Source organism: Triplophysa dalaica, chromosome 4, assembly GCF_015846415.1.
Source record: "Triplophysa dalaica isolate WHDGS20190420 chromosome 4, ASM1584641v1, whole genome shotgun sequence".
Classification (NCBI taxonomy): domain Eukaryota; kingdom Metazoa; phylum Chordata; class Actinopteri; order Cypriniformes; family Nemacheilidae; genus Triplophysa; species Triplophysa dalaica.
In genome coordinates, this window is record NC_079545.1 from 20,962,216 (window position 1) to 20,988,121 (window position 25,906).

The 25,906-nt window shown below is 37.2% G+C and overlaps 4 protein-coding genes and 5 non-coding genes across 9 annotated transcripts; 2 read left to right on the plus strand and 7 right to left on the minus strand.

Moving 5' to 3' along the window:
• Window positions 1-411: 411 nt before the first annotated feature.
• rpl7a (ribosomal protein L7a) lies at window positions 412-3,377 on the minus strand. Its single transcript, XM_056744827.1, has 8 exons — window positions 3,358-3,377; window positions 2,346-2,542; window positions 1,994-2,143; window positions 1,633-1,773; window positions 1,397-1,476; window positions 982-1,112; window positions 706-775; window positions 412-553 (listed from the first exon to the last, which is right to left on the minus strand). The coding sequence occupies exons 1-8, from the start codon at window positions 3,375-3,377 to the stop codon at window positions 449-451; spliced, it is 894 nt and encodes a 297-aa protein (XP_056600805.1). The 3' UTR covers window positions 412-448.
• Window positions 855-926, minus strand: LOC130420236 (small nucleolar RNA SNORD36). The gene has a single exon (XR_008906595.1). It is a non-coding gene; the product is annotated as a small nucleolar RNA SNORD36 (small nucleolar RNA).
• On the minus strand, window positions 1,236-1,312 carry LOC130420235 (small nucleolar RNA SNORD36). Its single transcript, XR_008906594.1, has one exon. It is a non-coding gene; the product is annotated as a small nucleolar RNA SNORD36 (small nucleolar RNA).
• LOC130420239 (small nucleolar RNA SNORD24) lies at window positions 1,859-1,926 on the minus strand. The gene has a single exon (XR_008906598.1). It is a non-coding gene; the product is annotated as a small nucleolar RNA SNORD24 (small nucleolar RNA).
• Window positions 2,225-2,296, minus strand: LOC130420238 (small nucleolar RNA SNORD24). The gene has a single exon (XR_008906597.1). It is a non-coding gene; the product is annotated as a small nucleolar RNA SNORD24 (small nucleolar RNA).
• LOC130420237 (small nucleolar RNA SNORD36) lies at window positions 2,543-2,611 on the minus strand. Its single transcript, XR_008906596.1, has one exon. It is a non-coding gene; the product is annotated as a small nucleolar RNA SNORD36 (small nucleolar RNA).
• Window positions 3,246-6,552, plus strand: med22 (mediator complex subunit 22). Its single transcript, XM_056745028.1, has 5 exons — window positions 3,246-3,361; window positions 3,592-3,746; window positions 3,831-3,911; window positions 4,013-4,221; window positions 5,724-6,552. Exons 2-5 carry the CDS (start codon window positions 3,624-3,626, stop codon window positions 5,911-5,913), a joined length of 603 nt encoding a protein of 200 aa, XP_056601006.1. The 5' UTR covers window positions 3,246-3,361; window positions 3,592-3,623; the 3' UTR covers window positions 5,914-6,552.
• Window positions 6,553-6,705: 153 nt separating this feature from the next.
• c4h9orf78 (chromosome 4 C9orf78 homolog) lies at window positions 6,706-8,975 on the minus strand. The gene is made up of 9 exons (XM_056745027.1): window positions 8,764-8,975; window positions 8,332-8,391; window positions 8,179-8,230; window positions 8,007-8,077; window positions 7,784-7,861; window positions 7,499-7,696; window positions 7,253-7,389; window positions 7,075-7,173; window positions 6,706-6,949 (listed from the first exon to the last, which is right to left on the minus strand). Exons 1-9 carry the CDS (start codon window positions 8,841-8,843, stop codon window positions 6,855-6,857), a joined length of 870 nt encoding a protein of 289 aa, XP_056601005.1. The 5' UTR covers window positions 8,844-8,975; the 3' UTR covers window positions 6,706-6,854.
• Window positions 8,976-9,117: 142 nt separating this feature from the next.
• Window positions 9,118-25,044, plus strand: usp20 (ubiquitin specific peptidase 20). Its single transcript, XM_056745026.1, has 25 exons — window positions 9,118-9,492; window positions 10,200-10,299; window positions 10,385-10,438; window positions 10,715-10,777; window positions 10,936-11,070; window positions 11,562-11,664; window positions 13,525-13,594; window positions 13,682-13,795; window positions 13,918-13,996; window positions 14,420-14,852; window positions 14,983-15,129; window positions 15,233-15,345; window positions 15,644-15,816; window positions 16,065-16,159; window positions 16,249-16,282; window positions 16,404-16,449; window positions 16,537-16,717; window positions 16,854-16,980; window positions 17,715-17,884; window positions 18,403-18,484; window positions 18,887-18,995; window positions 20,129-20,231; window positions 22,302-22,370; window positions 22,812-22,970; window positions 23,778-25,044. Exons 2-24 carry the CDS (start codon window positions 10,219-10,221, stop codon window positions 22,964-22,966), a joined length of 2,736 nt encoding a protein of 911 aa, XP_056601004.1. The 5' UTR covers window positions 9,118-9,492; window positions 10,200-10,218; the 3' UTR covers window positions 22,967-22,970; window positions 23,778-25,044.
• The last annotated feature ends 862 nt before the right edge of the window (window positions 25,045-25,906 follow it).

The window sequence follows — 25,906 nt, forward strand, 5'->3', positions numbered from 1 at the left end:
CCTGCAGAACTTGAAGTGCATGCCCTCATTCACCTAATAACACATCGCTATTGTCTTGTGTGGTTACACTCTTGCAGCAAGTATCATGTGAATTTCACCATTTAGGTTGTTAAATTTGCATTTACAATTTTGTCCCCTTGATCTAAATTCAAGTCTATGCCACCGCTTCCTATCAGACTTGCATAACAGATTTGGCCACACAAAACCTAATGAAACTAATACATTGAAAGTGTATAAAAACATCTAAAACTGGCTTTTTTACTGAATATTTGATATCTGAAAAGTTAAATGTCTGCATTAAGCTGATAGCAGATCCACTTCAATCGATCTATAAATAACAACTGCAAATAGTTTATAACACTTTACAATATAATACAATAAGAGATATGGAAAAAACCCAACTACAGAAAGTGTGTGTATATTTTTATTCAAACAAGCCTGTAGGAACTTAACCCAATTTAGTAGCCAACTCCTTGGCTTTCGCTTTCTCAAGTTTAGCAATGCGAGCAGTGGACTTGGGACCCAGGATGTTACCTCCCCAATGACGACGGATCTGAGGGAAGAATTTAATCAAATAGGGTTAAATTTTGCAAGTAAACAACTAACCCAGCTTTATTTACACAACATTTAATTACTAATATAAACTACAGCCCTAGCCATGCATTCAGTATAGAATGTTACTGCACAACTTTGGCTCAAACTGACCTCCTCATATCTGTCATTGTAGTTGGTCTTGATGGCCTCCACCAGTTTAGCAAGAGCTGCTTTGTCTTCTCTGAAGACAGGAGAAACACAAATGTTAGCCATAAAGCCTTAACGGTCACAATTATTAAATAAATATAACTGCAAATCTGTTTGCTCAGGGTTAAAAAGCTCATTGAAACAACATGGTTTGTTCAGTTGAAGAAATTCAGGCATCATAGCTAAAAGATGTGCAGCACAGGAACGTGGTTGATAGAACTGATAGAAAGCGTTACTCACGGGTTGGTCTGTGTGAAGGCAACGGAAGTGCAGGTCTTTCTGTGGACCAGTCTGCCTAGTCTGGCCTTTCCCTTGACAATGCAGTATGGGACACCCATCTTACGGCACAGAGCAGGCAAGAACACCACCAGCTACAGAAGCACATACAATCACATGCACAATGTCAATTTAACATTTATCTCCACAACCAGTTCTGAACAGTCCACAAGAACACAACTCCCTTTAAAATAGTATACCATTTGTTTTCATTGGTTGTTGCTCAGGGTTAAAAAGCTCGTGTTTTTGATCTTCAGCATTAATTCAGGTGAAGAAATTCAAAGCATCATTGCAGACAACCACATGATTTTTAAAAGAATGTGTGATGACACCTATTGCAAACATCCATATGGAGTAGGAATTATTTAGACCAACTCACCTCAATGGGATCCACATCATGGGCAATAACAACCAGCTGTGCCTTCTTGCTCTCCACAAGTGTGGTCACGGTGTTGACACCTGACAAAGAGAAAAGGTTTAACTCCAAATATACCACAGTATACAAACAAAAGCATTGACTTGCCAAGAATGGTGCATTTACAGAAATTTAGAAAACCACGAAACGTTAGAGGGTAAGACCTATGAATAAACCACAGTATCGAAAATAAAATTAACCTGCACGGAGGACTGGTGGCCTCTTGGTGGGGGTGTCTCCCTTTCCAGCAGCCTTCTGTTCAGCACGAGCCAGCAGTCGCCGTTTCTTCTCCTGCTTGGTCTCGGGTCTGTACTTGTGAGCCAGCTTTAAGAGCTGGGTAGCTGAAGAATAAAACAATTCATGTACAAATCAATAAGTAACGACATGTTACAAATATGGCCTTTGTGTTCTCAAATGAGCAACAAGTGCATCAGTGATCTTGGTGGGTGTCAGCATGACTACTAAGATAGCAAATATTCTTGACATCATCTGCACTAAAATTGAATGTTGACAGGATCATGTAGCACCAACAGCCAATGTTAAACTATTCTTGCCACGTACCAGTCTGACGGTCCAGAGCCTGAGAGAATTGGTGAATTGCAGGGGGAACCTTCAGACGCTTGTACAGGATGGCCCGCTGGCGCTGCAGACGAACATAGCGAGGCCATTTCACGAATCGGGTCAGATCCCTCTTCGGCTGGATGTCCTGACCTATAGGAGACAAATACGGTTCATGCCTTCCATCAGTAATGAATTGCATTGTAGAAAACTCACCAAATTGTTTTCAAAAAGTGCATCAGCGATCTTGGTGAAAGATTGTCTACATCGTTGTTAAGTTAGCAAATATTCATAACATCATCTGCACACATCCTACATGCCTAATATAACTACTTGAAGTCAATTTTCTACTCACCAATGCCAAAGTTCTTGGGCCTTTTCTCAAAAAGGGGGTTCGCAACTTTCTTGGCCTCATGTTTCTTGGCTACCGAAGGGGCTGGTGCCACCTTCTTCCCCTTAGCCTTTTTTCCTTTAGGCTGTGGAGAGATACACAATAATTCATACAACGAGTCTATAATCCACACACACAAGTTAAAAACAGTACCAACAGCTCTTGCTCAGGATTTAAAAGATTTGTTCTACACAAGGTTTCAGGTGAAGAAATTCAATACATCACCGCAAGAGCCAAAATAAATGATCAACATACAGCGTTTGCTGTGCACACGCCGTAGCAACTCATCCAAATTAGCATCTCACACACATATGCCTCACGTCAAGTTATTTCCAATAAACACGTTAAGGGCATTAGCCTATTTTAAGCAACAACAACAAAAACTGTTGTTCATGTGCACAATATAGCAGTAAATGCCAGAAAGACCGATTTGTTCAATGTCCGGCCTAACGAGCAGCACCGTTAACAAGTTAGCATTCGCATTTACTGCCCGTCGTACAGCTTACGTTACAACAAAAAACAAACATGTATAAAAGTTGAAAAGTATCCGCTAACACGTACTTAAAAATCCAACCGAGGGCGTTTTATGTCCAGCTATGCCCCGTATCGTTGTGGCATTTGTGACAGTAAGCCGACACTACATGGATGAAAGAAACTCCCAATTCTTGATTAAAATATATTTTAAATGATCATAATTTTCGTTCAAATGACAGGCGCAGACACTTTATTTTACATAGTCGATGTTTTCTAGAGTATAAGCAACACTACTAAAAGGATGCTTGAGGATTTTAAAAGTGTGAAGGCTTCCCAGCCAAAACCATCGGACACTCACCATGTTGGATCAGACAGAAAGGAAGAAGAAGGGGATTGTGGGTAATTTAACCACGGGGACACTTTGGTGTGACGCTATCTGTACGCGACGGATAACGAAAGCGCGACGCCCGTGTTTTTTTGAAGAGTAGAAGATGCTACCTACAGTTGTGAGTAGTAATTCATGTTTTATATACTTTGTTAAGTTGCAATAAATACATTTTGTGGATATTTGGTCGCTACGTTAACATAAACAAAAGCAGGTGGCCATGATAATGTTAGGTTGTTGACGAAGATAGTGGAACGCAAGGATAATTGTTTAAAATGCATACGTAACCATATGCATTTTTTTTATTTTCTCTATAATTCAAATAATAATGCCTCGTTTCCTTACCTTTAGCACTGAGTCAAGTGTGATTGATAAAACCTGAGATGGCCACACAAAGAGTCCTGCCGCAAAGCAAAGAGACCCTTCTGCAGAACTACAACAAGAGACTGAAAGATGACATCAGATCAATTCTCGACAATTTTACGGAAATAATAAAAACTGCAAAGGTAGTATGCATTTAACTATGTGATGTCCATAATGATAGCAAATAAAAGCTAAATAATTATTCTTGTTGTTTCTAACTTGTTAAGGTGGAAGATGAGACCCAGGTCTCCAGGGCAACACAAGCGGAGCAGGACCACTATGAAATGCATGTGCGAGCTGCAAACATTGTAAGATGACAGTGCCACATAAGACTTTCTCAATATAGCAGTATGTTTAAATAGTAATAAAATCTATCAGTAAGTATCCTTTTAACGTGTTTCTGCATTAGGTACGTGCTGGAGAGTCTCTTATGAAGCTTGTCTCAGACCTGAAGCAGTTTCTCATCCTAAATGACTTCCCGTCTGTCAATGATGCAATAAGTCACCGCAACCAGCAGCTCCGTGCGCTGCAGGAAGAGTGCGACAAGAAGCTTATCTCCCTGCGGGATGAGATCGCCATTGACCTGTATGAGCTCGAGGAAGAGTATTACTCCTCCAGGTACAAATAGATCAGTGATCCCACAAACATATATAGTTACCTCGGCCTACCCTTGCTTGCACAATGTTATGAAAGTGCACAATGATACAAATGTCATAAGATCGTAAGAACATACACACAGGGTAAATATTAAGCCATTAATGTGTACGCGTATTTTAACCATTTATTGAAAATGTTTTTAGGATCCATCCAGTGATTGGTCATTTTACTATAAAGTCATATTCAGTCAACATGTCTATACTATAGTGCCTTGTTCATATACATAAGCCTATAACTAAACAAAGAGTTTATATTATCTGTCAATTCATTTATGTAAGACACACATTGCGTCTCTGGATTTTATTTGACTTGTCATGTTCATGATAACAAGGTAGACATGCAATATTAATTGTGTGGCGAAAAAGTCAAAATACATATTGCAGTTGCACCAAAGAAAACATTATTATCACTTTTAGGCGGATGATTTTGCACAAGAAACTATTTTTCCCAAGTGCCTTACTTATTTACTGTGATCTTGGGCTTGCATTTACTCTGTGGCAAGTTTTGTGGCAAGGTGTTTTTTACTGGTTTGGAGATTAGTTTAAAATTTGTCTGGAGCAGTTTTCCCATTCTGAGATACTGGATAAAAATATGTTGTCTTTAAAGCACGGAAATGTAACAGATAATCGTCATATTGGAATAATTTACTAATTGATAGGTTGCAATATTTAAAGCACTTTAGAATTTGTTAAAAAGCAAAAAAGCATGTGGAGTGCTACATTCTGTGTACTTATTGGAAAAAAACTTAAATATTAGACTACTGAGAGCCAGTTTTTTTTTTAATCAAGGGCAGAATCAAACTGTTTTAACATTTCACTATATGATTCAAATAAATGTCAAGATTTTTGTTTGTCTTTGTTAAACTAATTGTAGTTTGTCTAAACTGGCAAAATATCTGTTTTTTTGTGGTGACTTATTAAAATATCTTAAAACATCTTGGTCACATTAGTGTTTGTTTAAACTGTATCAGAGTATTTGTAAGGTTTTGTCCTAAACAGACCATCTGGTCATTTCAAATTTCTTAAATAAACCTGAGATAAAAGAGTCTCCATAATTATTTTGTAGTCTACAAAACATTTTCTGCCTCAGTTTCCCGTCCCGTGTGCGTTATTAAAATTCTCTGCTGCTTACAGCATTTCTAATAGACTTAACACACACCTTTTCAATGCACAGAGAAACAGCAAAGTGAATTATGTAATGTCTTAAAACTCATGTGACCACAACAAACAATCATTATGTAGCAGCCCTGACAAATATTTTCTACTGCTTCCTTTCCCTGTTTGTGCTTTCTTTTTTAGCACCTTCTTATATTCCATGAGCTTGTTTGTGTATATCTTTATTACGGATTAACTGTTTAACGTTACTCTTATGTTTCCAAATCCTTTAATGATTGTGTTTTAAGGCAGACAAAATAAATGTTAGTTTATGTGAATGTGCGTAACATCTGTGTATAACGTTTCTAGCTGTGGACAGTGGGATGGTGTTGAGTTGCCACTTTGTGAAGCCTTTCATCGGCAGGACAGTTGGGGGTCCTCCTCAACAACCTCTGACCCCTTACGTGCCAACACAGAGGATTCAGACCGCTTGGGTACCCAGGAGTCCATGCAACGTCATCTCAACGGCCATGGCACCAACACTAGCGAGCAGTCATAGGAGACCAGCAGTTTCGTTAATGGACCAATTCGATCACACATTTAAGCAACTAATAAGACTCATATTAAACTTCCAGCTCCAGATGGCAAAATTCAATGTGTTAAGTGTCATGAATAAATCTAAAGACATTTCTTTAAATATTTCAGAAGAGACATTGGTATTATGAAGTGGTGGTCTTTTTCTTGCTATTAGCATTGTTGATTTATTCAGATTAATGCAACTGATTTGAGTCATGTTACAGATATAGTATACTGAGCCAGCTTCTCATTTTCAGCATTGCACTGCAAAAAAAGACTGACTGTAATGCAATACAGTGTTATAAGCTTAAAGGATTGAACATGTTGACATTTCATAGTTAAATAAACAAAAACATTACGCGGTTACACTGAAGTTCACTGTGTGTACATTGTACTGGTTTGCAGTGTTTGTAAACTGTGTTATGTTTTAATGGTTTATTTTTATTTACTGAAGTGCAACCTCTAGACTACCTTACCAGTTTGTTACAGAGACCTCAAAGTCAAAACATTGAAGGTATGGTAATGTATTTTGTTGATGTTATAGTAACTGAATTTGTAATATTCCTTATGTTATTTCATTAGAAATTAGTTTTTTGCTGTACAATAAAAATAACTTTGTAAAGCTGAAGTTTCTTTAATATGCAGTGATAAGCCATAATTTGGTCAAAAACAAAAATATAATAAAAATATTGTACAATCAATGTATGATTATAGAACTGATCACAAACTTTTAAATTGTTATTTAACTAGCATAAAAATGACCAATATATGACCATTGTTTTGAAAGAAAGTTTTATTGCAAAACCTTTTTTGTTTGTAAGCTGCAGACAATTTTCAATACACTAAAAAATATTTACACATTTCTTTCAGGCAATGAAAAAAGGACCAGATTAACTGACTGTGTCTTCACTAAAAGCTGGAACATTAGTACCGGCGGTTCATCTTTTTGAATTTCTCATAGTGGTAGTCATCTGTTGCCTTCTCATTATTTGGTCTCTTGCGATAATTGGGCGGTGATGCTGGGGAATAAAAAAATAAACATTTTGAAAATTGAATAAAAACATTCATTAAGTTTCAATGTTATCTTATATGGTGAAAGCGGAGTTAGCCATTGAACCTGCAGGTGTTTTTATTTTTGCCTTACCCTCAGGAGCTGGCTTCTCAGTGTCTCCTACACGCAGAGGCCTGGCTTTGGGCTCTTCTTTGTGGCGTCTCTGGGGTGCATTTACATCCTCGCGATAGACTGAGAAGTTGAAAATGTGCCTTTGAATTTCAAACTATTAAGTGCAGGATATTTTCTTCTGATTTAGATGAACACTTACATCGATTGTGCTGGACGTAATTTACAGCGATGTTAGTGGGAACAAAGGAGGTCCCGTTGTCTTTCTTCTTATTCCTTTGCTCAGCAAGCAGCTTTGCTTTGGCTTCCTCCGTACTGATGATGTTCTTTATCTTTGCACTAACAATTATATGGAAAAACAAGTTTTTGACTGAGGGCATTGACCTTCCATAGAGAAAAATATCTTGTGTTAAAATAGGAGGAAAAACTTCTTTGAGCCTTGACTTACTCGATCCCCAGATCCACCTCAGGAATTCCACTCAGCATCTGATTAGACAACATCTCTTCTGTCTTTTTAGCAGAATTGACACGAATGCTCTCAGGAAGCTCGTAGAGAAGGTCCTCGGGATTCTTCACTTTAACTTTCTGCTCCTCTGCCTCCACCATGCCTTTCTTTTTCTTTAATTCGGTCTCAATGTACTTCATCCTGAATACAATCACATGCAGGGAACATAGGGATATAACAAGTGTTCAAGATGTGCACATATTTCTGAATGTACACAAGGGCACCTACATGTCTGCATCTTCGTCTCGTCTGTTAGTCTCAGCAGAAAAAGAGGTGCCAAGATTCAGGTCGTTTTCATCAGTTGTCCTGTAGTTGGGAGAACGTTTAGATAATAAGTTTACTTTAAAATATTGTATATTTATGTAAATATTGTTCTAAACTTCAAACTGAAACGCTACAAAATGACATGCATTCATAACAAGAGACTCAAATCCCAATGCATACCACATACATGTCTCGGTTTCTGTCCTTAACTTTCTTCATGTCCACAACACCTCCGGTCTTCAGTTTAAATGGGTCATCCTAATACACAAAATATTACAAAATTTAGCACATCTATTAACTATAACATTAAAAGATAGATAGCCCCCAATATGGACAAAATAATTTATTCAAAATGATACCTCAAGCTCAGCCTCCAAAGGAAGCTTCTCTCCAACAAGTAAAGTTGCAATGCTAAAAAGGGGAACATAAATGAATATTTTATTCTGGTGACATTTCTTTATATGCAGCAAAAGTTTAAGTAAATAGCACAGTAGACAAAAACAAGTGCCAACCTCACTCCATGCTGTCTCGTTCGTAGACTTTGAAGCTCCTTGGCTTCATCCAATTTGGACCTAGGCAAACATATATTGCTTCTGTATTAATCAGACACATTTTTTTGTAGGAAAACTTGGAAGGGTAACGAAGAATATTGTTTATCTCTAAGCTCATATCTCAAAAATTCCAGCGCGAAGATTTCTGGCTTTGTTAAATTGCACACACAGTATGCTTTAACGTTTGACAAAGGCGTAAACTAACGTTACTGTTTAAAACGTAATCACACACTTCAATACCACGTACATTTTCACGGAGATAATAGCCTTCAAAATAAGCAATGTACAAAGAAATCAAGAAGAACAAAACACCGAGAAAGGTGTATCTACGGCTGTTGTTTCTAAATGGCCAAAATGTAACGTTATTTATCTTAGTCTCCAATGTTACGTTACCTGACCACGGCTTTCGTCTCATCGTCTTCCTCGTCGGATGAATCATCTTTCCTCCTCCGAAAATTCTTACCCGGTGGCATAATTTTAATGCAACTGTAAATACGATGTTCAATATTTCTAGTCAAACTTACTGCGTCTGTTTTCTTCACACAGTCGGTGGTGCTTATTAAGTGACGGACCTCTTTTTCCAGCGTTCTCGCAATTTCCGCTGACGTCAGAGTCAGTGCTAAAAGCCCTGATCAGAGATCAGCACTACTCTCCCTTGACTGATGATTGTCATGCAGCACTGCGCAGTCTGATCCGCATATGACATCAATCTACCGCGAGAACAGTTTAGAACAGAAAAGCTCTCGCGGACCGGTGTTTTGATATGTCTGCGCCGCAGCGCCGCGTGAAGTCGAACACAAGTGGAACCAAGGGCTGATCCAGAATCAGCTAATTATATGACAGGAAAACAACAACAACAAAAACATTAGCACTTAGAACAACCTCTATATATAAATAATAATACTTACATCGGTAAATAGTGTTGAGACAAGATAGACAAAAGCATGCCTATGTACGAAAGCGTTCATTGGCTGAGGTCAACACTGTGACGTAGTCGTGCTGTATTCAGTATGGATGCTTTTTAGTCCGCTGTTAGCCCACTGCAGCTGCGGCTCTTTTAAATAACACAAGTTGCCCTTAAAATGATCATCTGTGAGTGTTGATTGTGTTTCTTCCTCACAGGTAAATAACTGTTTTTATCGTTCGCACGGTTGAGCTTGAATGTCACTGTTTATTTGCGTAGATAACATCATGTCGGCTGCAAGCGCTTGAATAGTGTTTTGCAGCCCGAGTGGAAATACGGCCTGTTTATTCTGCAGGACCGTGATGTTTAAAAGGCGATTTATGATGGCTGATGGTGATATTTAGAAGAACTGGAGCGTTTAAGAATGTGTATGACGACCACAGATGCAGCAGCTGTTTGCTCACTGGCTTATTATTTATATTTCATGTATGCAGAGCGTGTTTATCAGGTTGTTGAGAAACTTGAGTTTTATGTATTTTTCAGACTGCCGGTCAAAGTACATTTAGCTTTATAAGATGCAGGTAAATACTTATTTTTGTGCCGGGCTTTTATTTCCTTGCTATAACGTATTAATATTAAGTGAAAGTTCCTATGGAAGCAGATCAGTTCCTCTCTGCGCATCAGTCGTGCTAGGCGCATGAAACAGCAGTTTTTGACTAGCGTCCTACAACCTGAACCTTGTGAGGACCAAATGTGCAAGATATGGAAGTACTTGAACGCCTCTTTTTCAGACTAATACTGAAACTTGAGTTTTATGGGAGAGTTATTATCAAGGATGTTTTTGAATCTCTTTGATATTGTTCCAGTGGTTTTCAAAGCTTGCTCTACACAATTCAGTCCAGTCCCTGCTGTTTTGTTTTTGTAGAGGGAGTTGATACTGAAAGATGACTGACAGCGGGGATCTGTGTCCTCATTTGGACTCTACCGGCGAAGTTACTAAAGAAGAACTTACTCAGAAATCAAAGGTTTGAAATGCAGTATTACTAATACTTTGATGTTTCATTTTAATAATGTATGTGTATTACATTTTATAGTTTCTTTTTATTAAAGGGCACATGTCAGTCATGTGGTGTAGGTGGTCCCAACCTCTGGGCTTGTTTACAGGTAAGGGAGCCTAATGGCAGATATACTCTTTGATTTTTTTTTAAGCATGTAGAAAGGTTTTGGTCAGCATATATACAGATATACACTGTATATCCTGCACTTGCTTATTGCACTTCTGGTAAGACCTAAACTACATTTCGTTACACTGTACTTGTATATGTGTAATGACAATAAAGTTGAATCTAATCTAATCTAATAACCTCATCGCCAGATCCAGCCAAGAATATCTTGAATAGTCTTGAATATTTGTATTTTGCTTTGTTTTCCTGCCCACAGTGTGACTGTCATTATGTAGGCTGTGGAGAATCATATTCAGATCACAGTACTATACATGCACAGGTGAGAGCTTTGTTTTTTGTAGTATCTTATTCACCTCTACTATCTGTTTATACTCATGCGTTCTATTTAGCATACTGTATTACCAATATCTTATTTTCTCATAGTCTCCGTCTTCAGTTTGTTTTGCCTATGTGCAATGCATCCTCTTGTTTTTTCAGGCCAAAAAGCACAATCTGACAGTAAACCTGACCACATTCAGGGTGTGGTGTTATGTCTGTGAAAGGGAGGTGTTTCTGGAACCAAAGCCTGTTACACCTATACCAGTAGCTCACCGCTGCAAACCTCTTGAACAGGTAAAACTGTCTGTTTATTAAAATCATGATAACTCCCTGAATGCACTATGGATTTAGTTTTTAGAATTGTGTTAAGTTATTTCAGAGTGTAACACGTTTTTATGATGACTACTCACCCCAAAATTAAAAAAACTTATCATCATTTACTCACCACTTTGTGATTTCAAACCTGTATGAAATTCTGTCTTCTGATGAATTAAAAATAAGATATTCTGAAGAAAGTGGTAACCTAACCCTACCCATTTACTTCTATTGTATGGACCCAAAATGATTGGGTGCCTGTTAACAACAATTTTCAAAATATCTTCTTTGGTGTTCTCGAAAGAAAGAAAGAAGAAAGAAAGGTTTGAAATGACATGAGGGTGAGTAAATTATGACATAATTTAAATGTTTTGGGTGAACTGTCGCTTTTAATGCTTGTGTTTTAAAATAGTGCACCTATCTTCTATTTTGTCATCACTTAAATTATTTTATAAAATTCCTTCTCCAAGGATCCTCTACCCCACACAGGATGTCACCCATTGAAGGCGGTGCCTATCGCAGTGGCAGATGAGGAAGGCTCAGAATCTGAAGAGGATGACATCAAACCTAGAGGTATTAACAATGAGATGAGAATCTTTTGAATTTTGATAACATTTTAAAACCTACATAATAGTCGTTCATCAGTTTAGGCTTTTGAGTACAGTTTACGTTTTATCAACACAAATCTTTAACACAAGATAACATCCTTGCTTCTTACACCGCGTCTACACCGGATGCAACAGCGATGCGACATATCTACCTGCTTGATTTCAATGGGTTTGTCGCGTCAAGCCGCATCCAGTGTGGACAAAATGTAAAATTATAATGGGTTCTAATGTGTTTCTAATATCTTTGTGTTGCGACGCATCTATTGTAGACACGGGACCCATTTCAATAAGGAGGTTCAACCAACACCAAGTTAAAATGTAAACTCTTGAGTTGTTTAAAACCAAGATGCGAAACTTTGAGTTTTGGGTTTCAGAACAGCGTATTTGAGTTAGTTCTATCAACTTTGTGTAGATTTCCCTTGAGTTAAGTGCTTGCTGCACAACTACGACAACCCATGATCAATGGAGCTACAAAATTACGATTCACCATGGCAGCGGCACCAAAAAATCAACATGGCGGCAGAAAGCGCTTGAGAGCGAGGCACACTTTTTTTTTTGCATACAGTTGATTAACTTATGTGCTTAAATGTGTAGATGACTTAAGTTTAAATAGATAAAAAGATAAATGTACCAATAAACAAACAAATTAATAAGTAAATGAGTGAATAAATGAATGAAACAACAGGAATAAATCTGAAATAATGAGTAATAATCGTCATGAGTACTATAGTGAGCCTTTTGAGACAGCATGGTGTATGGGACACTTTTTAGTATGTCAGACTCTAGTGTCAAATTCAGAGTGATCATCGGTTCGAACCCTTCTCGGAGCAGTTTTGGTTAGGAATCGCTGCACGTCTAAATTAAGTGTTTATTACCTTTATCAATGCATTTGTCTGTATTTATTCTTTTCTTTATTCATGCACTTTTTTGCATACTTTATTATGTCATATATTATCTTCCATAGAAAACTAACAATTTTGAGAACATGTAAGGGAAAGAATCTGCTCTGATGTAATACATGGCCACGATGGCTGATGTTATTGATGTAAGGATGGATGAGATATATTTTGATATGTCTAATTCACTGTAAAGAAAAATGGTACAGTTTTGATAAAAATGCACAGGGAAATGACAAAATTCCACTCGATGCCTAAATTTCTCTTCTGAAATCAAAGAAAACTTCCATATGATTTAATGCAGCCTCTTTACATACAGGATCCTCTATAAAAGCACATATGAGATTTTAGTCACTGAGATGGTCTCTGTGGGATCAAAATGTGTTTCATGAATGACTGTATTAATGAATGAGGTACACCACTTGCGCATTAAAAAGGGGAAGGAGATCGAGAGAAACTCTGGGTTTACCACAGAAAACCTGCTCCCGACCTGGTTAGGTTCACAGAGTAAGTTTCTATGGTTACTGACTCTGAGTATAAGTTACATCTCTTTTAAAAACGGGCTTGTTTTACCCCGCTTTCTCTTGTTTGACATATCTCACACTTGAAACGGAAAACCCAGAGTTTCCCTCAGTTCAGGGTTGATATACTCAGAGTTTTCACAAAACCTCCTTTCTGAAACGGGCCCAAGGTGTTAGTTGGCCCAGACATCATGTATACAGATTTTCTGTATGAAAGATGGAAAGATGATAAAATCTTAAAAAGAGCATTCCAAATCTGCAGAGTTATATGCACTTAAAATCAATGTTTAATAGTAAAGTTAAGAAAACAAACATTGTTTTGGTGGATTTACTTGATGACCATACATTTTAGGCAGGTGTTTCAAGGGGTGATGCTTAAACTTTTGCTTTGTTGGTTCACCTTTTAAGGTCTCACAGGGATGAAGAACATTGGCAACTCGTGTTATATGAATGCTGCTCTGCAGGCTTTATCTAACTGGTGAGCTTTTTTTCTAATCATCAAAACTTAAATCATCAGAAAACTGGAATTTAACTGAAATTTGACTCTTGTTCTATCTCTTTCTAGCCCTCCTTTGACTCAGTTTTTCCTGGATTGCAGTGGGTTGGTGCGGACAGATAAGAAGCCAGCATTGTGTAAAAGCTACCAGAAGCTTGTCTCTGAACTCTGGCACAAAAAACGGTAACTAACATTAAATTGCCAAACACAATCCAAGGTTAACCTAATAAAGAATGCTCTACAGAGCAGTTGTAAGCATATAAACCTTATGTGTCTTTGTTCTTTTTGTTCTATACTCTTTGCAGGCCGAGTTATGTTGTTCCTACTAGTCTCTTTCATGGCATCAAACTAGTAAACCCTATGTTTCGAGGCTACGCTCAACAGGTAGATATATTTGGTAAACATAGCTGTTTACAAAGTCTTTGTGCTAAGGAATTTGTTTAGACAGCTAACTTTGTTGTTGACAGCATTCTTTTCTACAGCTGTGTTATTGATTATTGACAGTCAGAATTATTGACTTCCAAGCTTGTGTTAAATCCCAACACAAGTCCTAAGTAAATATAATGTATATTAAGATACATATAAATGACATTAGTTGTTTCTCTTATGATAATTAATGTAAATTATTTGAAATTCAGAATATACATTTTTGTGTAGCGTTCCTGAAATGTTTAAGAACTGTGATGCATTGCAATAGATTTTTATTTTAAGTCTTGTTATGTGTTTGTAATGAAAAAAACATCAACCAAATGCAGTTAACAATAAAATACGTCTGAAAAACACTTTTCGTGTCATCTCAATCTGTAGGACACTCAGGAGTTCTTACGGTGTTTGATGGACCAACTTCACGAGGAGCTAAAAGAGCCCTTGACAGACTATGGTGCTGCAATCTCAGACATCATCTACGATCGCAGCTTTGATAACCGTAACCATGGCGATGGAGACCGAAGCCCCTCTGAGGACGAATTCCAGTCGTGTGACTCCGGATCAGGCAGTGAAAGAGGTGATGGAGAGCGGTCGGTAGGAGAAGCGGAGCTGCTGATCCAGGATGAGTGTGTTGGAATGAGAGGGAATGGAGTGATCTCAGAGAAAGAGAGGCTGAAGGAGAGAAGAGGTGAGGAGAGGACACGAGAAATGGATGAGGATGCAGATGTTGACACGGCTGCCCAGGAGGGACAGACAGAGAGAGAAACAGAGGCAGCCACTTCGTCCACTACTGTGCAAGCACCAGGAAATACAGGTATGATGAGTGTATATCTTTTTTTATAAAAATATAAACAAAATTTGTTTATAATGTTCAGGATGAGGTCCTTTTTTATAATGTGGAAGCATATTAAATATGAAATCTTGTCATCTCTCTGTTCTTGCAGAGCCTGATAATGAAGCTTCCATGAACTGTCCATCTTCTCGTCCCTGTAGCCCCATCCACAGTGTACAGGAGCGGCATGCCAAACTCTCCAGCAGTCCACCGAGGTCAAGCCCTCTCAGAACTGGTCCCACTTACACTTTAAAAAAAGGTGTGCTTTCTCACATGTCCAATTTAAATTTAGATTACAAAAGCTGGCTGTAAAAAATGTTTGGATTCGTGCAAAATAACCATTATTATTGCTTGTTCTATAGCTCAGATGCTCCTGGGAACCAAGAAAAAGAAGAAGTCCCGTTTCCGCAGTGTTATTTCAGACATTTTTGATGGATCCATTTTGAGTCTTGTTCAGTGTTTGACATGCGACCGGGTGAGGGAACATGTATTAAACTTTTTGGCCTCTAGAGGGCATCAAATAGCATACTTGACACTACATTTCAGCTGAAACAGAAGTCAGTTATGCACCTTCTTTTTATATGCCTCAAAGTGATTTCTAGAAGATGGAATAGTAGTTTTCATTAAAGGAATAGTTCACTCAAAAAATGATCCCCATTGACTTTCCATAGCATGACTAAAAATGATTATGGTCAAGTCAATACGGACCACTTTTGGGAGAACTATTCCCAAAAATATTATTATATTTTTAAAATAAAATAGTGTCTTAATAGGTGTCAACAAGAGTCGAGACATTTCAGGACCTGTCCTTGCCTATTCCCGGTAAAGAGGATTTGGCCAAACTCCATTCCTCCATCCACCAGAGTGCCCCTGTTAAAACTGGTGTCTACACGGATGGCTATGTCACCCATGGCTGGATCTCCTACATCATGGAGTCCATACGACGGTATAGTGAGAGATTGCGAACTACAGAATAGTTTATAATGAGGTCAAGACTTAAAATGTATAAGAATTTGAGAATCACCTTCCCAATGGTATTTCATGTCAACCACCCATGAAGAGGATGTGGGTAAATCAGTATAGTCCTTCAGTTATTCATTTTGTTCACCAAATGAAAACTTGAATATAAAAAATATAATTGTATTGCCAGCAGGTTTGGATCTGTTAATATAAACACATTTGTTTTGTATATAGGATTGTGGTGTCCTGTATTCCCAGCTGGTTTTGGGGCCCTATGGTTACGCTGGAGGACTGCCTGGCAGCTTTTTTTGCTGCTGATGAGTTGAAGGGTAAGAACAACATATTCAGTGTATATGATAGTAATGATGACAGTTAAGTGGATGTTTTTTTATTTTTGATATTTTGATTCCCCCAACAGGAGACAACATGTACAGCTGTGAACGATGTAAAAAGTATGTTTTCTTATAAAAGCAAAAATACAATATGTGTAATCAACATTTTAAAATGCAGTAGTTATGGTTATACGTTTGTATATGAAACATTACAGTTTGTTTTATGTTTGAAATTTTCTAGATTGAGAAATGGTGTGAAATATTGTAAAGTTCTTCGTCTACCAGAAGTCAGTTCCCCTAATTTATTATCTCTTTTAAGCCTTTTTCTGTACAACTGGTATTTACAATAAGGGTTTGTGTGTTCCCCTCTGCAGATTTTGTGCATTCACCTGAAGCGCTTCAGGCATGAGGTCATGTACTCATTTAAGATAAATAGCCATGTGTCATTCCCATTGGAGGGTTTGGATCTCAAACCCTTCCTGGCTAAGGAGAGCCCCTCTCAGATTACTACCTATGACCTGCTGTCTGTCATCTGTCACCATGGCACTGCTGGCAGTGAGTTGCATTTATATTATATTGTGAAATGTAGCAACACAATTGAGAACCCAAAACCCAAATCTTTTTATAGAAAGGAGACAAAATGTTACCTGTGGTGTATTATGAATAAAAATATTTTTTCTCTTTTGGACAGGTGGACATTACATAGCATACAGTCAGAATGTGATAAATGGACAGTGGTACGAGTTTGACGATCAATATGTAACAGAGGTGCACGAGACCGTAGTGCAGAACGCTGAAGCATACGTTCTCTTCTACAGGTACATGTCCTATTCAGCACCATACATGTTTTGTGAGATGAAGAGTGCAGCCAAATAAATCGGCTAGCTTTTTGAAACAGTGAAGGGAGGATCACCACGATGGCAGCCATGTTTTCATGTCAATAATAATGTAGGCTTTAACTTTTGAAGTAGCGTAATGAACACAGTAAACATTTAAGGTGAAATAACATGAAGTCAACAGCATGGTCCATAGTGATGAATAGATAAGTATGTGTACCATCCATACAGATGTGTGTATGAGTTAATAAATGGAAGCAGCAGCAGATAGGATAGGAAATACACAACAGTAGCACCATACTGCTTTATAATATATTTGTTCTGTTGAACACAAAAGAAGATATTTAGAAAAATATAGGAAAGAAAACAATTTTGGGGCACTTTTGACTTCCATTGACTTTTTTGGCCAAGAACTGTTTGGTTACGAGCCTTCTTCCAATATATTTCTCTGTGTTCATCAGAACAAAGACATCTTTACAGAATAAGGGTGATTAAATGATGACAGACGTTTCCTTTTTAGATGAACTGTCCCTTAATAAATGTTCAATGGTAAAACAGCATATACATATATAGTATATTTTTATAGATTAAATTCGTAAATTGCATTCAAAACATGATGGCTGTCAATGGAGACAAACATTTGAAGAATTAAACAAGTAGGCGTTATGATATGTTTTTAATGTTATATGTCTCCTTACTGCTATTGTATCTCACAGGAAGAGCAGTGAGGAGTCTGTGAGAGAAAGACAGAAGGTTGTAGCTCTGGCTAATTTAAAAGAGCCCAGTCTCCTGCAGTTCTACATCTCCAGAGAATGGCTTAACAAGTTCAACACGTTCACTGAGCCGGGGCCCATTACCAACCACACTTTCCTCTGTCAACATGGAGGTAATAACCACATGAACATCACCACAATTATTCATCTAAATTTTGGATGAGATGGAGTGTGTTTAATTACAGTATAGTGGGCATTCATGACTCATGATGAGAATTCACCTCCATCCGATGAAACCATGAAATCAAGGTTTCATTGCTGTTTGTGTTAATAAATGCACATTGATTGAGAGATAATCAGTTCAGTTACTATAGTGGTAAAAGCTTAAAGGTGGGGTGGTTGATTTGGAAAGGTGCTAACTTTAGCCTGCTAGCACTGAAATTATATTCCCACTGATGACGTATGATGTGCGCAGTGGTATGCAAAATACGTTGGCCGAAAATGTACACATGACCAGTCACAGCGTTTGGCCAGAGCGTTTTGATTGGGCTAAAGTTTTTTGATCCTATGCCTTTCACAGACGATTTATAATTTATAAAAATATTATTTGATCACTTGACTGCTATCAAGATGTAAAGAGATTTCCAACCAACGTGACAAAAACATTTTCTGGACCCTGCCTTTAATTCAGGTATCCCTCCTACTAAGTACCATTATATGGATGATCTGGTAGTGATCCTGCCTCAGAATGTGTGGGAATATCTGTATAACAGGTACGTAATACACATATATTAAACACAAGTTTTCGGGATATTTATGACCTTTGCTGGTTCTGGAACACCATTGACTTAGTAAAAGTATATATAAAATATTTTTTGTTCTGTTCAACACAAAAAGAGATATTTTGAAGAATGTCAGAAAGCAAGCAGTTTTAAGGCACCTTTGACTACCATTTGAATTGTACCTACCACGGTAGTCAATTATGTTCCAGAACATATCTACCATTGTGTTCATCAGAACAGGAAAATTAATAAGGTTTGGAACAACATGATGTTGAGTAAATGATGAATTGGTCAAAGTTCTCCATCCCTAGTGTAATGTAAACATTGTTGAGTTATGTCTTTGCTTTTTTGTACTGTTTGTGCAGTTATTCATGTTTTGAAGTATTTTTACAGGTTTGGGGGAGGCCCGGCAGTAAATCACTTATATGTGTGCGCCATCTGCCAAGTAGAAATCGAGGCTTTAGCCAAACGGCGGAAACAGGAGATAGACACCTTTATCAAGGTGAACAAATTATTTTACCATTATATACGTCTCGGTGAAGTTCATGTAAAGACAAGTTGCTGACTGTTAAGTGATATTATCACGTTAAATAATATGTCATCATTTGGCACACTGTTCATCACCAGATCCATAGCATAAATACTGCGTGATAGGGATGTGTTCTTCTACTGTGTCAGTTCAGACCTACTGTATTTACATAAAATATTGTGAAAACTCCACTTGGGAGGAGCGTAATGTTCTTGGAAAGCCTCCATAACTTTGGGCTTGAAAAGTAATGAAACACAGACCTCATATGGGATTGATCAAACTTATGCTCTAATATTTATGATCTTAAAAGGTTATTCATTTTAAAAACACATTACCAGTTTTTCTAAAGCTTAAAAACATGTCAATCACCCCTCTGGTGTTTTTTTATAATATTTTTTTTATAACATAATTGAGAGCTCCAAACTGTTATATAAATGGGTCATATGGCGTGAATATGTGTTTTTCTGTGTCTTTGGTATGTTATAAGTTGCCCATGCACGTATTAGACACGTAAAATTGCAAAAATGTAAGTGTCGTAACAAAAGATGCATACTATCTAAAAGCGAATGCTCACCCAGACTAGCTTGAAACGTCTTGTGTAATCACACCCACACAAATCTACGTCAGTTCACAGTATGATTTGAACAAGACCATCCAATTGTATATGCAATTAAGGTGGGCGTACCTGTCAGTACAATTGCTTTAGAACCTGATGTACCAAATATGGTAAGGCCACCCATTTCCGTCACACGCTTGCAGTAGTCGACCAATCCCTGTGTACTGGTTAACTGGCCGATCATAGCACACCTCGCTTTTCAGAGCGATGAGCTTTGTGAAAAATATGTGCTTTTCAGAGAGGTGGGGCAAAGATAAGATACAAACATGCACGGTATGTGGAAAATACAGCATTTTTTAACCTTAAATCTTGTATACACATTACATTACATCTAAAACAACATATTCGTTTTAGCCGTGTCGTAAGACACTTTTAAATATTGACTTTTTTTGACAGGTCAGACTATAAGACAGAGTTTGAGGGTAATATCATTTGTGATTTTTTTTTTTTCTCTCTCTCGCTCGCTCTCTCTCCCTCTCTCCATCTGTAGTTAAATAAGGAGTTTCAGGCTGAGGAAGCTCCTACAGTCATTCTGTGCATCAGCATGCAGTGGTTCAGAGAATGGGAGAACTTTGTCAAGGGCAAAGATAATGGTATTCTCATACACACCAACATGCACACTCTCATACACACCAACATGAATCCAAGCATTCTTCAAGACTGTGCAGTGAAAGCCTGTTTATGTGCTGGAATGATTCTGATACTTTCTGTGTCTGAACAGTATTAATCTGTTATGTAAACTGTATCGACAAAAGTCATTTGTCCACATTTCTTTTAAATGTGACGTTAAAACACTCACTAAAAGGGTAAACACTCCAGTGCTTTCAATGCTTTGCTCTGTTTGTTTTAGTGTCCTGATAAGCAGCAACATTGGCTCAACCATATATGTGAGATTATAGCAAGACCTTAACCTGTTTGCAACCTAGAGGCAAACAGTGAAATTACACATGTCACCTTTAATGGTTACATGCTTTGCCCTTCGATTTCAGCTGCACCATCAGAGCTACAGGGGCGTTGCTAGACCTAAAGCTCTACTGGGGCACAGGCCCCCATTACTTTTTCTATCACTTTTTTCATAAAAACCTGCTGTGTAGAAGAAATGTGCATACAAACTTCTCTCGCTTAGACCACTATTCCTACAGTGCAACAAAACTGGGGAAGATAAACATTTTTGTATTTAAAAATATCTTCAACATACTGAACATAAACTTTTTTTTGTACATCTGCATTCATTACACAATAATTACATATTTTCAAGAATTTACATACAATTACAATATTTCAAGAAACCAATCGTTTTATGGATCCAACTTATAACATATAACATATTTTATCTTAAAAAAAAGAATATTTTCACAGCCAAGCCAGGTTCATTTTTTGAATCAACTGTAGGCTACTGCATTAAACTATATTGCCTATAATAGCACATAGTTATCTCAGCCATAGGTGCTGACAACTTTTTATGTAATGTCCTAAACTAGAGCTAGAAATTTTTGAAAGTACAGAAAAAAATCGTCTCAAAATTTTGTTATTCACATATTCCTATTCTGTGACAACTTATTTACATGATGCTATGTTTTTTTTTTAAAGAAAACAAAAGTTTCTATCTACAAAATCTAATAATAATTTAGTGCTGTAAGGTTCTATCTGCAAGAGCCAATCAGCACTTTGAATGCACTCAAGAGGACCAGTCAGGATCAAATTTCAGAAAATGTTGGTATTGTACATTTGGAATACATTTAGGGTCTCTGTCCTTTTCATGTATAAAAGAGATTTGTTCCTCATATCATTTTTGCTAAATGCAAAAACCTTCAAGCTCAATATCTCAAATCTGATCAGACTGCAGATAGAACTTTATAATTCCAAGGTGACAAAATGTTTTTCTAAGCAACAATACAATTTTACAGACACATTTTCCTCTAATGTCTGAGAACTTACTGTCTGGGGAAGTACAGTAGGCTAGTTTGTTTATTAAGTCTTACCTCCCTCAAACTCATCGTCTCTCCTTTCTGCTTCCATTTCCTTGCATTGAACACAAAATTCTGATGTCCATCTACAGGGACTATTTTTGATCAAGCCAGAATAAGATTACCAATATTATTTAGAAACTTATATCAGTTTCGTCATGTTTTCATAGCCTACATTAGTCGCGTGTCGTCCTGATGTGGACCCTTGTGTGCCTGCGTGCGCACTGTACAGCTCAAAGAAATACAACTTGTGGTGCAGCTGCGTGCTGCAGTTATGGCAAGGAAACACACACAGAGACATGCATGGACATGAATTTCTGCGCGAAAGTACGGCACTAGTTTGTGTATTTGGAGAAGTGTGACTTAGGTTACTACGTTGCATATATATAATTATGCAAATTTATACTGGGGCACAGCAGATTTATACTGGGGCAAGTGCCCCAGTAAAAGGGGTCTAGCAACACCCCTGCAGTGCCATCAGATTTAAGAGTATGTGTGTAAAACAAACACACTTTTTAATCCAAATACACTTAATCTGTTTCACATTCACATACATCAACACTATGCACACACACCCTCCTGTTTATAAACTTCAAATAAGTCTTTACCACTCTGAGTATTTTGAAGGAAACGTTTGCTTATGCACAATAAAGGTCATAATTTTTCCTGCCTCTGTATCTCTCTCTGCTGATCTAGAGCCGCCAGGTCCAATTGACAACAGCAAGATTGCAGTTATAAAAAGCGGACATATCCAGCTCAAACAGGGTATGGGCAGCATGAGCACGCATTCAGTCTCTTACATCTGCTTGTCTGTGACTCATATCTGTTAAAACAATATTTCTCAATGTTTCATTAAGGGATGTGTTATGGGGCCATTTTAAGTCATTAATGTCATGTTTTTCATAATGTTCCCCTCACTAGCGTTGCTATTTAAGGTGTGTCAAGATAAAAAGAGTTCAGCTTTTTATCATGTTTCTCGATATTCTCTGCATTCTCTCCATCTATTTTTGATTGCAAGAATGCATCTTATGTGAACGCCCTCTAAGAAACATGCCTGATCGGGTCAGGTATACCCATATCCAAATTAATATCACAGGTCTTCCTTTTAAGCTGATTAGTCAACTAGTTCAGGCAACCCACAGACTCAGAAAATAAGTATAACACAACATTCCTTATTTGTAAATGATTCTATGTGTTGCATTGTAGGAGCAGACTATGGGCAGATTTCTGAGGAAACATGGCAGTACTTGTTAAGTATTTATGGCGGAGGGCCAGAGATTGCTGTGAGGCAAACCATCAGCCTTCCAGACACTGACACACATGGAGAGAGGAAGATTGAGGCAGAGACCAGAGCCCTCTGAGGTGGTGAGACACACACTTTCATATTTGCAGTGCAAGTATGATATAGTGATAAAGGCTGGACACACATTCTGAATGATGTGCAGACACAGGAAGAGACCACACATATTTCATCAGAACACTTGCTGTAGTCATCGAATGGTAGAGACCGGTATGATGCAGACAGACTACTTAATCATCAACCACGTACACCACCCTTGTGTGTGTGTGTGTGTGTGTGTGTGTATGTGTAATATAATAAAAAAAAGTAATAAGTCATTATTTACCTAAATTATAGACAGTTTGTCCCAAAACAAAACTTTACTCACCCTCTAGTTGTTTCAAACATGTTTGAATTTCTTTGTCCGGTTGAACGCAGCAAAAGATATTTGGAAGATAGCAGCCGTTAGCAACCGACTGTTCTGAGGCAATATTGACTACCATGGAAGGAAAAATGACAATGGTTGTCAAAAGTGCCCCAGAACAGTTTGCTTTTCTACATTCTTCAAAATATCTTCTTTTGTATTTTACACAATAAAGAAATGTATAAAAAATATTGCCTACTATTTTTGTCAATGGTTGCCAAGAACTGTTTGGTTACAAGCATCCATGTATCTTTCTCTGTGTTCATCAGAACAAAGAAATGTATACAGATTTGGAACAACTTGAGGGTGAGGTAATGAAGACTAAAATAATTTTTGGGTGAACCATAATAACATTTTTGCCCTGATTCTAGTCTCTTGTATCTCTCTGCCGCGGTCATTATATTTGAGAAAGCATAAACCATTCAGTTGTCATTGATTGTTTTTCTGTGATTTCTTTGCTCTTCTATAGGTGATGATGTTTTGCGTGGATGGCCTTTTACGCTACGCTTACATTTGTGTCTTCGTGAGGATTTCTGTGGATCTGTTACCTGTGACTGACAGAGCTGTCATAGTGTAGACACAGGTTTTATTTATTAAATGTATTATCAGGCACATGCAAATGAAACATATTTATTAGAAATATTCACAAACAGGATGCCATCTCTGTTATGCTTGTTTTGTCCATGGAACTATGGGCAATGTTGTAAGCTTAGCATCTCAGTATGTTATTTCTTCTGTAGTGCAGAGGTAAATATATTGTCAATTACATGGTGTAAGCGGGACACAGAACTGTCACTTTGAACTAATGTAAGAGCATTTTTCTGACTCCTGCGAAAAGAAAATCTGGCTTAAAATTAGTCTATGCATGTTCAAAGCAGCTTTTCCTGGCACCTGTATTCACAATACTTTAAACTACATGACATGGTCACAAATTCAGATGTAATGCAAAAGAAAATGAAGTCAATGTGATTTTGCTCATGGGTAAATTATTTTAGCTAGTCACAAAATGAAATATGAAAAGGCAGCAGAGTTGCATTTATTCTTCAAATTTCAACTAATTCTTGCATACAAAATAATTATATTTCCCCTTAAGACTGAATAAATAAATTTTCTTGTTCGCGCTTGACACCTTTAAGGAAATAAGATTCATTGTTACAGATAAGATGACTCACACCATGCTTTTTTTTATTAGAAACTAAAATTAAGACATAAAAAGGATAAATCTTCAATAGTAACTGGATGTGATGTCCTAGACGGCTTTGTCTTTAAATGCTGCTAGGAAAGGTTTTCTTTCAAACAATCTCTTTTTTTGTTCTATTGACCAATTCTACTGAGATTCAACTTGTTGTTTGACCATTACCATGATTATCTACTTATTAGGTTTGGATGTGTTTTTTTTTGTCATTAATATCATATTCTGAATAAGCCAATTTGAAACATTTTTTTTAAATAGCTCATGTCTCTGTCACAAGCAAAGGAAGTGAATCCTTGAATATCCCATACTTGGTAACATATGGTTGCGTAACTATTTGAGATCATCAGTATGAAATGGTCTTCAAATCACTTAAATGCTTGGCGTGCCGTCAACTTTCTGCATCATGTTTAGTGTTGCAATGTTTTAACGATGCACTTCCACACCCTCAACAACTACTACTTTTCTAAGGGGATGTGCAATGAGGTAGATCAGATGTGTTGGAAATGCTAATAGAATGGCATTAAAATCTGTTTTCAAACAATGTTTGTATATAAAAAAAAATATGTTTTTATTTATGAATGTCTTTTCTGGTAAATAAAAGGTTGGAATTCGGCAGAAATATGTATAGGATACATGGTTACATTTAAACAAAGAAACTTTACTTATTTATTTACTTTACTTTACTTATTTGGTTGGAGGAACTTATGTTTCTGATATAACTTCTGATGTCTTTTTAACTTAAGTGATCTCCTTAAATGTTAACATGTGTCAGATTTGACAAATAGAAATAAAGCTTGTTCTTTCTCCAAAATGTTCGATTCCGTTTATACACTTTTTTTTCTCTGAATCACAATAACTGTGATGGGAATTACACTCTGGACTGGCTTTATCCAGTTATACACAATATTTTTTATTTTTTAGGTAATTAACCCTAAAAATGCAAAGGTTTTTGTGGAAATAGTTTATATGCTTTATTAACATCACTTTGATATTTGAATTAATTACCTTTTTGTGTTTTAATTCTTGCTCATTTATTTAATACATTACAAAAGCTTAAGAGTCATCTAGACAGAATACCCTTTTTGGCGCTTTTACCTATTACAATCTGTAATTCTTTCCTATTCCTAATCGAGAAATTTTACATAAGATATTAATTTTATATATTATTATTTTATATACAAGTACAGTTCATATAAGCCTATTGTCATCTTTATTTCTGCTTAGAAATACCTATTCAACTCCAAATGCCCATTTATCTCATTGACTTCAATCACCACTCCCCACATGCCCCCAACCCCCCACCGCTCCCCTCCTCTCCATCCTCTCTTTGTCCTAAGAGAGCCCCAGAATATTGCTTCGACCAAATGTCCAGTATAAACCAAATCATTTCACAGGGCAGGTGA